This window comes from Diabrotica undecimpunctata, chromosome 6, assembly GCF_040954645.1.
Source record: "Diabrotica undecimpunctata isolate CICGRU chromosome 6, icDiaUnde3, whole genome shotgun sequence".
Lineage (NCBI taxonomy): Eukaryota > Metazoa > Arthropoda > Insecta > Coleoptera > Chrysomelidae > Diabrotica > Diabrotica undecimpunctata.
Window position 1 is genome coordinate 3,615,410 of NC_092808.1, and position 14,680 is coordinate 3,630,089.

The following is a 14,680-nucleotide window of genomic DNA, read 5'->3' on the forward strand; positions in this document are numbered from 1 at the left end:
CTAAATAATGAATTCTATAAACAATATTTGGGTCTAGCAATGGGTTCTAGTTTATCTACATTATTATGAAATATATTAATTGAAGATTTTGAAACAAATATTTCCAAAATTTAAAATCCACTGTATGGTGGAGATGTATTCTCAATGGCCTCATGGATCAGAGTTATTGGGAGTAATTCCTGAATGATATAAACGATAAGGAATATAATAACACGCTACCTTTCCTGGATGTTTTAATCTCTAAGAACGATACTGGATATGAGACTCAGGTGTATAGAAAACCAACACACACCAACAGATATGTAAATTACAAATCAAATCAGGACATCAATATTAAAAAGGAAATTATTAAATCCTTATATGATAGAGCTAACATTACTTGTTCCCACTAAAATTCGTTCTTAGAGGAGAAACACTTGTTAACATCAGTTTTATTAAAAAATTATTATTATTTGTCGTTTATAAATAAAGAATTTTCAAGAATAGACCGAATGCAACATAACAACTTACAACGGAATCCTACAACATTCACAAGGAATAATACGAGGAAAATAACAATACCATACATAAAAGGATTATCGGAAAAACTTGTATGTAATGTAAAAATATGTAAACACTCATGGGAAAATAATCATAGGGTTCAATGGACAGATTCAATGGACAGTCCTAAAAGAAACAGATGGTAAAAAGATAAAAATCAACGAAGCGGCTCTTCTTCTTCTCATTGCGCCGTCTCCTTTCGAAGGTTGGCGATCCAAAGGGCAATTGTAGTTTTGGAAACTGCTGCGCGAAAGATCTCTGCGGATGAGCGGTCGATCATCTCCTCAGGTCTTTCAACCACGAGTTCTGGCGTCTTCCTACTGATCTTTTGCCCTGTACTTTTCCTTCCAGTATAACTTGAAGTAATTCATATCTTTCGCCTCTCAACACATGACCCAATTATTGCATTTTCCTCTCTTTGATTATTCTTAGTAATTCTTTTTGTTTACACATGCGACGAAGTACCTCAACATTAGTAACTCTTTGTACCCATGGAATCCTCAACATTCGTCTGTATATATACATCTCAAAGGCATCTATTCTTTTTTCTATTTCAAGAGTCCATTGTCCAACTTTCACAGCCATACAGTAAGTCAGAAAAAACATCTGATCATTCGGATTCTAAGCTGTAGACTAAGGTCTGATCTTGTAAAAAATGTTTTCATGCTCATGAATGTTTTCCTTGCTTGTTCGATTCTTGATAGGATTTCTTTTTTGGATTACACTGACTATTGATATTTGTTCCCAAATATTTTATGGAATTTACCTGTTCTATTATTTGAACTTTGGCATACACCTGTACGTTTATTTGTGTCTTTGAAAATACTAAAGTTTTACGTTTGGAAACGTTTAGATGTAAACCGAACATTTCGCTGTGGTGAACTACCGCATTTATTATATTTTGTAGTTCTTGTGCGTTGCTTGCTATTAAGACGGTATCATCAGCATATCTGATGTTGTCTATGCTGATTCCGTTAATCTTTATTCCGCCTTGGACCTCGTCTAATGCTTCTCTGAATATAGACTCTGAATACAAATTAAAGAGTAGCGGTGATAAGACGCAACCCTGTCTCACTCCTCGTCGGATTTGTATGACTTCGGATGTTGTGTGCTCTATTTCAATTGTTGCCGTGTGGTGCCAGTATAGTTCTGAGATAATTCGCAAGTCTTGTTCGTCAACTCCAGTTGTTCTCAGAATTTCGATCATCTTTTGATGGTTAACGCAGTCAAATGCTTTTCGATAGTAAATAAAAAATGCATATACATCTACATTCATGTCTCTGCATCGTTGTGTTAACACATTTAAAGCAAAAAGAGCCTCTCGTGTTCCCAATCCGTTTCGAAATCAGAATTGAGTGTCACTCATCTCAAACTCGCACTTCTTGTAAATTCGTGTATGGATAATTCTGAGAAACGTTTTAAGGATATGAGACATCAAGCTTAATATTCGATAATCATCGCATTGTGAGGAATTCGATTTTTTTGGTAATCTTATAAGCGGCTCTAATTATGCTAAATGAGACCAATTGCGTCACAAATTCCTCGGCAGAATGTCGTAGGATCTAGTTACCCATATAAAAAAAGGAAGTTATTAAAAGGAAAATACCAGTTTTAGTGTGTCAGTAACATATAGAGGATACATCATTTATGTTCTTTAAATAACAAACATATAAAATCAGAATTTGGTGTTTATTGAAAGTAAACTAAATACTTACCATGTCGGGATAGTATTATAAGGTTTTTTTCCTGGTTTTTCCCTCATAATTTACTATGGAATCACTAATAGGAGATTGTTGCTGCCATCAAGGCATGTGTTTGTCATTTTAAATACGAATTACATGCTACGATTTTTCCTGACGGGTATTCTCAAGTTAAAGTTGATTTCATGTAATCGAATGAACTATCTTACAAGAAAGTCGTCCCAGGAACGCAACTCAACAATATGTAAATATCATTTTAAAGTCGGCTACTTTAAAATGATGAGTAAGATAAAATTTAATTATTACAAGAATTTTTCACCAAGTATTCCCTTTAAATACCTTTCATCAATGTAAGGGCTGGGCTGTTAAAATAAAGAAATAACTAAAAGTAAACAAATAAATTAGTATAAAACTGCAGTCATGGAAAAGATTATCGAATATTTTGGTATACCGGGTAGTAAGTCGTCAAAGGGGACATAGAAAACTCAATGGGAAATCCTAAGCTGTTCAATTCTTGCTTCCTTAATTATTTTACATCAAAAAGCATGAGAAACTATTTGTAATGAACACCAATTGTTAAAATTTGCACTAGATAACTATTAACAATATTTGAATTGTCAACATTTCTATCAGGTTCCGTTATGCTATAGGTACTTTTGATCGTTATCTTTGTCATAGTGTGTTTTCTCTCTCTTATACAACATTTTTTCATAATATTGATCGTTTTTCTTCGACATAGTGTGTTGTTTTTCTCTTGTATACCATTTTTTCATAATGTTCTCCCCATATTATACTGAAATGTTTATCCTTAAATTCAGTTTCTCCTTTTTGTTTCAATATCCATGTTGATTCACTAGTCTGCGCAATTTTTTACAGATTTTAGACGTAAGCCTGAGGTAAATTAGTTGAGAAGTTTGTATTATAGTAACAATTATTGCAGTAGCATGACAAAAAAATAATAGATAATCTTATCCATAAATGTTGTATTATTAAAAAAATTAACATTTATATTAAAAACATAAAATAAAAGAATTCTGCTTGAACTAAACAACCACTTTACCAATTAAATGCGACTGAACTGTTAAAAAATTTATCGACAGTGTTCAAGCAGATTTTACTTTAGCTATTCTACACAAAGAGATTTTATATTATCACAAAGAAAATGTTTTGAAAGTAAAATACATTTAGTCGTGAAATATATTTGAGAAATAAATGAAAAAAAAAGAGAGAAGAAAAAGCTCTACGACTACTCTATAAGTAATTAATATGTGGAGGTGGTATCTCCTGAACGGAATTTTATTCGTTATTGTAAAAGTATTTTTTTTGGGTTTTATAAACGTGGGATTTTTTTGTACATACATCTTAAAAGTTAGTGAAATAGTTAGAAAGTTGCGTAGGTATATTTTAAGTTTAATTTAACAGGCAATTCTATATTAAATTACCATATTTGTTGTACACATTCATATACAGGGTGAGTCATGAGGAACTTTACATACTTCTACCATATGTAGAGTTCCTCAGGGAGCATATCATGTGGCCACTAAAAAATGTCAACTCCTCTTCTTTATTAATTAACAGGGTGATTTGTGTAATTGACCATTTATTTAATTTTACTGTAGTGTTTATACGGCTCATTTGATTTTTTTAATTTTTGGATGATACAGTACACTACTATCAAGCATTCGACTGGTATTAGCTAAACTAAAAAATTCCAGGACTGGCTTTGGAAAAACTAATTTAGGGATTCGTATTAAATATTACACCCTGTATATATTTTTTTTAAAATGCAATAAGTGATTTTCAAACTACATAAATAGCCAATGAAAACGACATATGCGACAATGTTGTCGCACTTTTATTAAATTTTTAGTGAACGATCAAATCTTACCAAAAATAGAACAACCATAATGAAGTATCAAATTATAAGGTAATTAATTTAAACAAATGTTATAAATTTCAAACATTTTAATTGAAATGATAAACTGAGTCACTGCACAACAAAAAACAGTAACTACTAACAATAACGAAGAACAATTAAAAAAAAACTATAAATATGTACATAGTTATGCTAAACCCATAAATTAGAACTGGAAAAGATAGAATAATGGTAACAAAATAAAAATAATTCAAAATAGATTTTCGAAATGGAACCCTGCAGCCTGTACACATGTTTGTTGCCGAATTGTTAATTGACGTATTGAATTACGGATACTCTGGGGATCGTTTCTAATAGTATCACAACAATGTATAATTCTATCAATTAATTGTTGTCGGTTATTAATATTCACTGCGTAAACTAGTTGCTTCAATCGTCCCCAAATATGGTAATCAACGGGATTGAAATCAGGGGATCTTGAAGGCCACGAAATAGGACCTGCACGTCCTATCCACCTGTTGCCATAAACATTATTGAGATGTTGTCTCACTGCCAGTAAAAAGTGTGGGGGTGCCCCATCATGCTGAAAATACATCCCTCGGATAGCAACGTTCGCGTTGGCAAGCAAATTCGGCAAAATATTTTGTAGAAAGTTCAAATAGACCTGCCCTGTTAAAGGACCATCAAAAAAGTGAGGACCTACTAATTGGTTATTTATGACACCAATCCACACGTTAACCGAAAACCTTAACTGAGAACGACGTTCTCGAATAGCATGGGGATTTTCTTCTGCCCACACATGTGAATTTCGTGAATTATTTATCCCGTCTCTGGTAAATTGGGCTTCATCTGTAAATAGTGTCCTGTATAGCGTTGGTCGATTATTGTTAATCCATCTACAAAATTCCAACCTATCGATCTCATCTCCAGCATGTAGTCGCTGAACCATTTGAATGTGATATGGGTATAGATTATTTTTTTGTAAGACTCTACTTACTTTTGATTGAGTAACATTGAGTTCTCGACTTACTTGTCTAGTGCTTATTGTAGGGTTCATAGTAACGGCGTCCATAATGTCATCTTCCTGCGCTTCATCTACATGTCGCTCTGTTGTTCCACTAGGAAAAGTGCCATTTTCTCGCAAATAATTAAAAACTGACCCAAATTTTGGATGACTGGGAGTTCGACGATTAGGAAATCTCCTGCGATATTCTCTACTAGCAGCCCTACCATTCCCATTACAGAATCCATAAACAAATATTATGTCTGCATATTCTGTGGTCGAAAACTGATGTGGCATTTTGAACGAAAGTAACAAAAGCTCTACCAAAACTAACACAATGTACTTAACGTAGATATGACAGAAGAAATATGTATTCTTGTACACATAAATAACAATTGATAATGACAATAATGACAATGGGTATAAAATATCAAGAAACGTCAAACGGTCAACGCCAACCTTCATTTTAAACTTTTTTAGATTTATTTTTATTTAGTACAGTTGATGCAATGTATTATTATTTGACATAAAATTTTAATCATTTACAATCAACAAAAACTAACACATACAAGAGGTTTAACTTTTTAATCAATTTAATTTATTATTTATCGAAAATAATGCCCCAATACGATCTATGAGTAAGAATTTAAAATTGAAAAACAATTGATTCTATCATAGAGATAATACAAAGTGACAGTAAAGATGTTAATTTTCTACGTATTAGATTATGTTGTAGGAACTCATTTTAATTAAAATGTTTGAAATTTATAACATTTGTTTAAATTAATTACCTTATAATTTGATACTTCATTATGGTTGTTCTATTTTTGGTAAGATTTGATCGTTCACTAAAAATTTAATAAAAGTGCGACAACATTGTCGCATATGTCGTTTTCATTGGCTATTTATGTAGTTTGAAAATCACTTATTGCATTTTAAAAAAAATATATACAGGGTGTAATATTTAATACGAATCCCTAAATTAATTTTTCCAAAGCCAGTCCTGGAATTTTTTAGTTTAGCTAATACCAGTCGAATGCTTGATAGTAGTGTACTGTATCATGCAAAACTTAAAAAAATCAAATGAGCCGTATAAACACTACAGTAAAATGAAATAAATGGTCAATTACACAAATCACCCTGTTAATTAATAAAGAAGAGGAGTTGACATTTTTTAGTGGCCACATGATATGCTCCCTGAGGGACTCTACATATGGTAGAAGTATGTAAAGTTCCTCATGACTCACCCTGTATATTTACTTTTTATATCAATTTATATCCAAGATCATTATTGGTCTCCACAGAACTCTGTTACAGCAAAATATGTGCGAAACAACATCAAAAAACGCGATCCAGCTACAGACAACGGTATTTTCGAAAATAAAATGGACGGTTTAGGTTTGATCTCGTTACAGCGTACCACCATTCGCTGATATGCATATTTCAGCTTCTTGGCTTCTTCAGAGCGACCTCATGGCAAGCTTGCCATGCAACGGCACTATCCTCTGTTTTTGTAATGACTATCTAATACCCCGGACAGACTTTTTTAAAATTTCACAGGAAATAAAACAGGGAGATGGACTGGCTCCAACTTTGTTTAACCTGGCACTGGAGTCTGCGGTTAGGCAAATGCAAACTGGACGAGGAAACCTACTGACCAACCGAACAGTTCAACAGGTCGCTTATTCCGATGATATTAATATTATGAGTAGAACATCAACAGGAGCACAGGAAACATACGCAGAGTTAAAAACGCAAACAAAAAGGAAATTAACACAGAAAAAACAAAAGTAATGATACAGACGAGAAGAAATATAGTCCCACACAACATTATACATAAAGATGATATTAAAACGGTCAGAAAGTTTACATACCTGAGGGTAGAAATATATGCCGACGGATCAGAAGATGAAAAAATACGGAAGAGAATAACGCAGGCAAATAGAGCTTATTTTGCCCTCACCCATACATTTCGGTCCAAAAATGTCCACCGAAATAAAAAGATGAGGATGTATAAAACCTTAAATCGACCAATAGCATGCTATGGCAGTAAAGCATGGGTCCTGAAAGAAACATCCAAAAGCAAACCGACACTTTCGAAAGAAAAGTACTGAAGAGAATACTAGGACCTGTGAGGGAAAACGGAATCTTCAGAAGTCGATACCACAATGAGCTTTATCAACTTTATAAGGAAGCACCACTGTCAGACTTTATTAGAATACAAATGTTGCAATAGGCCGAACATGTGATAAGAACGGGAGAGGATAGGCTACCAAAAAGAGCACTGAATGCTAGAATGCAGGGAAAGAGACCGGTTGGAAAGCCAAGAAAGCGCTGGGAAGACACAGTAAACAGCGACGCACAAGCCTTTTTAGGAGTCCGTGTATGGAGAAGATCAGCCACAGACAAACAAGGGTGGGGCCAAAAAATAAAGGAGGCCAAGACTCAATTTTGACTGTAGTGCCGTAGAAGAAGAAGAAGAAGCTAATGTCCCGAACTTTTTCTCTATTATTTTTTTCATTCCTATAGCTTACCAAATATGAGTAGGTTCAAGGATTTTCATAATCTAAAAAAGTAAGAAAATAAAAGGAAAAGACTTACAATTGGTTTTAGTGTACTTGGATGACTGTTTTCGAGCTCTACAATTTACAACCACGGTCAGGTTCCGGATTAAGGTTACCTAAGATCTTTGTGGAGAATACTCAGAATAACAAGTGGAAAATTGTATGATGTATGATAAGAATGTTGTGTTTGTCGAATCTCTGATCAGATGTAAGTTATAAACGCGGCGTTTAATATTATCCTCCTAATATAACATCCAGTTTAGTGTCTGTTTTTAATAAAACATTGTTTTTTGGAAAATGCTTCTTCTCTGATTGAATTTCGGAGTTAGTGCTAGAAACAACTAATTGGGACCTATTAAAAGAACACCAGGCCTCGTTTATTATTTTATCTTATGTATTAATATGTTACTGGGCACGAATGGCCCACATCCTCGAGCACCGACTCGCCGGACTATGCATAGCCGAGAGCGGAGGCTCGAGTAAGCAATTTTAGTTTGATGATATATCACTTGAAGATAACAGGTAAAAGCGTGTTACGCTGGCCTGCAATTGATCGGGTTAGGAATCCGCGTTGAAGTTCTTGTACCCACTACCACACGAAGAGCATTTGGCCGAGAGTTGTGCCCCAAAAGAGTGCTATAAAGGAAAAAGGGATAGTCTGGAGCATTGGAGCGCGGTGGAGTAGTTCCAAGCTTGGTTAAATCAAATTGCTTGCTTGCTTGCTGTTAAAATGTTAGTTTCGTATGCTTCGTTTTATTTTATTTTGAATTAATCTTAAAGTTTTAGTTTTACCTATTGATTCAACTTCTTTTCACTAACTTTTAAGAAAATTAGTTCTATCTACGTCTAAATTCTCAAAATTCGTATTAAAATGATGATTCAGATCCAGATTTTGCTAGACTAGGAACCATACAACTATATGTACTATTATAGATATTAAAAGCAAATAAACTTACATCGTATTCGCTTTCTTCGGCGCTATTATATTCGTCATCAGCTTGCCGATGTTTCCTTCTTAACGTGTTCCCTTTATGATGATGATTGCTGATCACCTTCGCATTGTGGTGGACCGTCTTCGTCTGTATGTGATGATGGTCTAACTTTTCGGGATTAGTATCCTTGGAAAATATATGATTGATGCTTCGTTTTATCCTATTTACAGTACTGGTAAGCCAATGTTCTTCCACTGGCGGACTAGAGTCATTGTCTATTACATCTACTTGTCGTCGTAGCCGGGGGTGGTTGTCGCGGCCATCGAAAACTAGATCTGTGTCCACCTGTAAACAAGAGTTTAGGTTAGATGAGAATATTTGTAAATGTAACATCAATAAGTACAGAGAATATACATTCAAGATACCTCATGAAGAACCCTTCATTCTTATGGGCGACTTTAATGCACGCATTAGGAGTCTGGATTACGGAAGATTTGAATCCGAAATCAGAAATTCGCTCAAGAATAGAGCAATCAAGAGCAATTTTTTTTGAAGATGAAGAAATTTCTGAGTAGCCAAAGGCTCAATCTGCAAATCCGATATCGGATGGTAAAATGTTATATCCACTCTATTCTTCTTTATGGTGTCGAAGCCTGGACTGTTAATGTTGACTTAATGAGGAAACTGAAAGCTTTTGAGATGTGGCTTTTTAGGAGAATTTTGAAGATACCATGGACCCATCATATTACGAACTAAATGGTGTTGCACAGAATTGGAAGAGACAGAGAACTTTTGACCACCATTAAAAGGCGAAAGACAGCATATTTGGGGCACATACTTAAAAATCATAAGTACGAGATGTTGCAGCTGATTATGAAGAATAAAATCGAAGGAAAAAGGGCGACTTGACCGGGTTAAACATACAGACGCTCTTAAGAAAAGCAGAAGATACTAATAGATAGATAGATACGAAAGAGACGAATTTGCAATGGTTATAGCCTATCTTCATTAGTGGAGATGGCACTAGAAGAAGAAGAATACACCATGGTCGAGAAACGAAATAAAAAAGAAATGTAAAGAGAATCGAGAGGCCTACACGAACTACAAAACATCAAATACTGCAGAATCCCGCGACACCTATAGAAGAATACGAAATGAAAGAAAGCAGTTGGTAAAAAGAACAAAAAATGATCACTGCGAATAGTTTGCAAAAAGGATGGAAAGCGACGGTACACAAAAACAAATATGGAGATTCATAAGAAACCAACGAAAAGAAATGGCAGAATTGAAGGAATACAATAACATGCCAGCAAACGAATGGGAAAGATACCTGACGGAACTGTTTAAAGGAAAGGAAAATAACAATCAACACCCTTAATGACATAATTTGGAAGAACAAACACCTAAGACAAGACACAAAAACGAGAATCTATAAAGCAGCAATTAGACCTATATTAACATACACGGCGGAAATAAGACCTGGCACATCTAAAACGAGACTACTACTAGAAACAACAGAGATGAAAATACTCCAACAAATATCAGAAAAAAGTCTGTTGGATAGGGAGAGAAGCGAAAACATCAAGAGGAGCATGCAGTATAGAAGACATAAATGGATGGTTGACAAAACGGAAACAGGAGTGGAACGAACACATTAGTAGAATGGCAGAAGATAGGATAGTACGAATAGCACGAGATAAGTCACCAAATGGACGAAGAAGTAGTAGCAGACCAAGAAAAAGATGATGCGATAATTTAAACTATTTAGGGGGCTAATATTGAAGAAGAAACAGGCTTTAAAGCCTACATATAAGAAGAAAGAAGAAGAAGAAGACATACAAGTTATATGAAGCTTTGTATGTAACATGTAACATTAACAAATTGAAACATATTAAAACAAAACATGTAGAAAAAGGGATCACACACAAGACACTACACAAAATTAAAGTTTAAACAAAAATCACTACATTTAGGAGCTTTTGTGTACTGGGGAGAAGAGAAAATTTTATTAGCAGACATCTGAAACATCTTTTTGCAAAACTCAAGAGTTTCAGTGAAAATAAACGTCGTAAAAATGCTACAAGAAAATACTTTTTAAACCGTATGGTTTAAATAATATTAATAAAATATTCTCAATTTTATAATAATAAATATATGTATTTACTTAGTTGTTTATTTATTGAGCTCGGATGCAGATCCGCCCGTGTTATCATCTAGAAAAGGTTGTAGTCACTTCAAAGTAACGTATAACGACTCTGTGATTTTTCTCAGAGGCCCAGAACTGCTCTGTTGGAAAATTCATGCAAGTATCAGGCGCCGAGAAGTTTTCCGCGTGAAAATTTTATAGGAAAAAAGGGGAAACTCTCTACTAACCATATCATAGGGCATCCCCCAGGATATAATTGCAAACAACAATTAATTTAAGATGAAACAAAATTAGGCGAGCGCGAAGGTTGTTCTTAAACTTCCCGATGTCTCGTGTTACATGACTGCCTCATTTATTCATAACTTTTATTCAGTTGTATGCCGCTATCAAGTGTCATCGTTAATTTCTAATAAGTTTCTTTAAAAACTTTTGTTGTTCTCACTTTATTGTTTGTGAAATACAACACGGCGGCGTACGTGAGCCAGGACAGGACTACGGCGTGCATAACAATAGCGTGCTGAATCGTGGAGATGTATTACAAAACTATGCCTAAAGTTTACGGCGTCTCCAAAGGATGCCGGTGGTCAGTTTACTAAATGTCGGAGGGTCTAATATGGGGCTTTATATGAAGGCGTGATGAGCAATAAAGTAATGTCGCTCTTGATCAGGTGCACTAGCGGTACTTGGAATTTAGTTTACTACACATTTGCAGATGACCAACCTGTTTATTCCTTCTTTCATTTGTAGACCGTTGAAGTGTTCGCTTGGTGATTCCGATGGTAATATAATAACCTCACCTTTACTTAAATTAAAACAACGTATCCAGTAATGTTATCTAAAGTTAAATGTAAAACTTATATAATGTAAAATTCATTCTAAATCGTTACTAAACTCTTTAACATTTTTAACATGGACTTAGGTTATGGGTTTCAGTAATAAAATGTCAGGTTCCAAAACAAAAGTATTTATTACTATACAATTTTAATATCATACAGTTTATTTTGTGACTTCCTTGGATTTTTCTTAGTTGCTAATGTTTGAATAATATTTTCGTAAAATGGTTTCAAGGTTCCACCATCCATTGAAGCAGAGTGGTCAAATTTTCTTTTCTGACCTCTAGTATTTCAATTGCGCCTTTTAAGTTGGCATTTTAACTATGACATTATAGTTTATTCGTCTTCCGGGTTTGGACCGTGTCATTTGTGAGTGACCCAAAAGTGGGTTCATCTCGACGTTTCGCTACAATTGTATGTAGCTTCTTCAGGAGAACAAAAAGAAAAGAAAACAAAAGACAGAAAGATGGGTAGTTAGCAACGGTAACTCAGTTACTCAACGCAACCAGAGGCGAATACTAACTACCAAGATGGGCATATGGTCACAGTAACTCAACTACTTAACGCAGCCAGAGGTGAAAACCAAATGCCAGGACAGGGATTCACGTCCAACAGCTCAGAACACTAACGCGTCGAGAGGTGGGGAGTGAATCCGACGATTACTCCGCTACCGCTCTATTTATAGTCGCGGTGACCTGTCGTGTCGGGACGTATCGGCACACTCCGTGGCGCGAACGTCAAGAAGCGCGCGCTGGCCAATCATGTGGCTGCATCGTGGTAGCGGGACCGGACGGCGGCTCTAGACTGAGATTCCAGATGGGAGACAAGTAGTATCCTTCCTCTCGATTGATGTTATGTGGATTTTTTCGGATTTCTAGAGATTCGCGGATTTTCCTGGAATAAAAGAAGGGGCTCTTAGAAATAATATGGGTTTTTTCGAACAATATGGAATGACCGGTTTCTTGGCAGTGTTCTGCAACTGCAGAATGGGAGAAAAGACCTGATCGAATGCATCTTTGATGCTCTTGAATCCGAGTTTTGACGGAACGACCGGTTTCGCCAATATACACTTGTCCACATGAACAAGGAATAGAATAGACACCACAAGAAGATAGGGGCGGTAATGGGTCCTTAGGAGAGGGTAGATATTGTGAGATTTTCTTGGGTGGTCGAAAAGTAGTCCTGATACCTTCTTTGCGAAGAATTTTGCCAATCCTATCAGTGACACTTCGAATATACGGAAGAAAAGCCACAGGAGTATTACCCGAAGATTCTGAATTTGTCGTCCTAGGGTGTAAAGGGGGATGTAGATGTCGGTGTGTAATATTTTGAATTGTGGACTTGGAGTAACCGTTGGCGACAAGGGTTTCTTGCAGATGGCCAAGTTCTTCTCTAAGGTTGTCAGGTTCAGAAATCGAAATGGCCCGATGGATGAGAGAGTTGATCACAAAATTCTTTTGGGCAGGATGGTGGTGTGATGAAGCATGTAGGTAACGATTCGTGTGAGTCTTTTTTCTATAAACAGAGTGACCCAATCGGCCATTGGGCTTGGAGGTGACTAACACATCGAGAAAGGGAAGGGACCGATTATTTTCTACTTCCATTGTGAATTTTATACTCGGATGTTGTGAGTTAAGATGATCTAGGAAGGGAGAAAGGGTATGTTGACCATGGGGCCAGATGATAAATGTATCATCAACGTAGCGGAACCAGACTTTTGGTTTTAAGGGGTAAGATTCTAGGGCTAAAGACTCAAAGGCTTCCATGAAAATGTCAGCAATGACAGGGGAAAGGGGAGAACCCATTGGTGTTCCAGATATTTGTTTGTAGAAATTGCCTCTAAAAGAAAAATATGTTGAAAGGGGGCATTTTTCCGCAAGATCTGCCAAAACCAAAGACTTGTTATAATTGGTCAAGTGATCTCGCAGAACAACTAGAGAGTCATGTATGGGGATATTGGTAAATAGGGATGATACATCGAAACTGACGAGAATGTCTTGGGGATCGACCGTGAGGGAGGAGATTAAGGTGATGAAATGTGTGGAATTTCGGACATAAGAAGAGGTACGACCAGTATAGGTCTTAAACTGATTCGACAAGTACTTTGCGAGTTTGTACTGTGTGTTCTGAGCTGTTGGACGTGAATCCCTGTCCTGGCATTTGGTTTTCACCTCTGGCTGCGTTAAGTAGTTGAGTTACTGTGACCATATGCCCATCTTGGTAGTTAGTATTCGCCTCTGGTTGCGTTGAGTAACTGAGTTACCGTTGCTAACTACCCATCTTTCTGTCTTTTGTTTTCTTTTTCTTTTTGTTCTCCTGAAGAAGCTACATACAATTGTAGCGAAACGTCGAGATGAACCCACTACGATCTCATTTGACACTTAGATTGTTTGTGAAATAAGCGATTCAAATTAAACAAATTAAAATCAAACAAATGTCAGTTAGATATGTTAGCAACAAACTATTACTCTTTTAGTGGTAAGAATTAAAATATTCACTTTGTTTACATCCAATAATTATTCTAATAAGTTTACAGTTTTCTTCTGAAGTAGTCACAAAATCTTGAGTTGAGACATAAAACAAAGAGTTTTATTTCCTACACACGGACTGCTGATACTATAAAACAATATTTAACACAATATATATATATATATATATATATATATATATATATATATATATATATATACACAATATATATATATATATATATATATATATATATATATATATATATATATATATATATATATAATGTCCTAGATGCGTTTTATATACAATATTCTTTGTCGATTCTCCAGAGCGTCCCTCCGGTTAATGCCGAAGATTCAACTTTTTTCATAGGATATTAGAAACTCATCAACATCGAATTTTTCACACCAATTTGTTCTGATTCCTTGTACGAGGCGAGGATCCCAAAATATCCCCACAAGTTGCGACAGCTTGTTATATAAGGATGACCTATGGCATGAAGAGGACCTTAAAATTCCGGAAGAGTCCGGGATATTTTCTCCGGAAAAACAAATTTGCAAAACATTGTAGAAGTTTCGCGGATAAGTTTTTACACTTTCGGTTGCCGTGGAAGT

General features: G+C 35.4%; 1 protein-coding gene across 28 annotated transcripts in view; it reads right to left on the bottom strand.

Moving 5' to 3' along the window:
- Window positions 1-14,680, bottom strand: part of trol (terribly reduced optic lobes) — a 1,082,793-nt gene that overhangs the window by 621,280 nt on the left and 446,833 nt on the right. For all 28 annotated transcript variants that reach the window (XM_072534000.1, XM_072533999.1, XM_072534008.1 and 25 more), the window contains exon 2: window positions 8,640-8,960. In XM_072534000.1, the coding sequence (XP_072390101.1) occupies window positions 8,640-8,960 (321 nt within the window). The remainder of the gene's footprint in view (window positions 1-8,639; window positions 8,961-14,680) is intronic.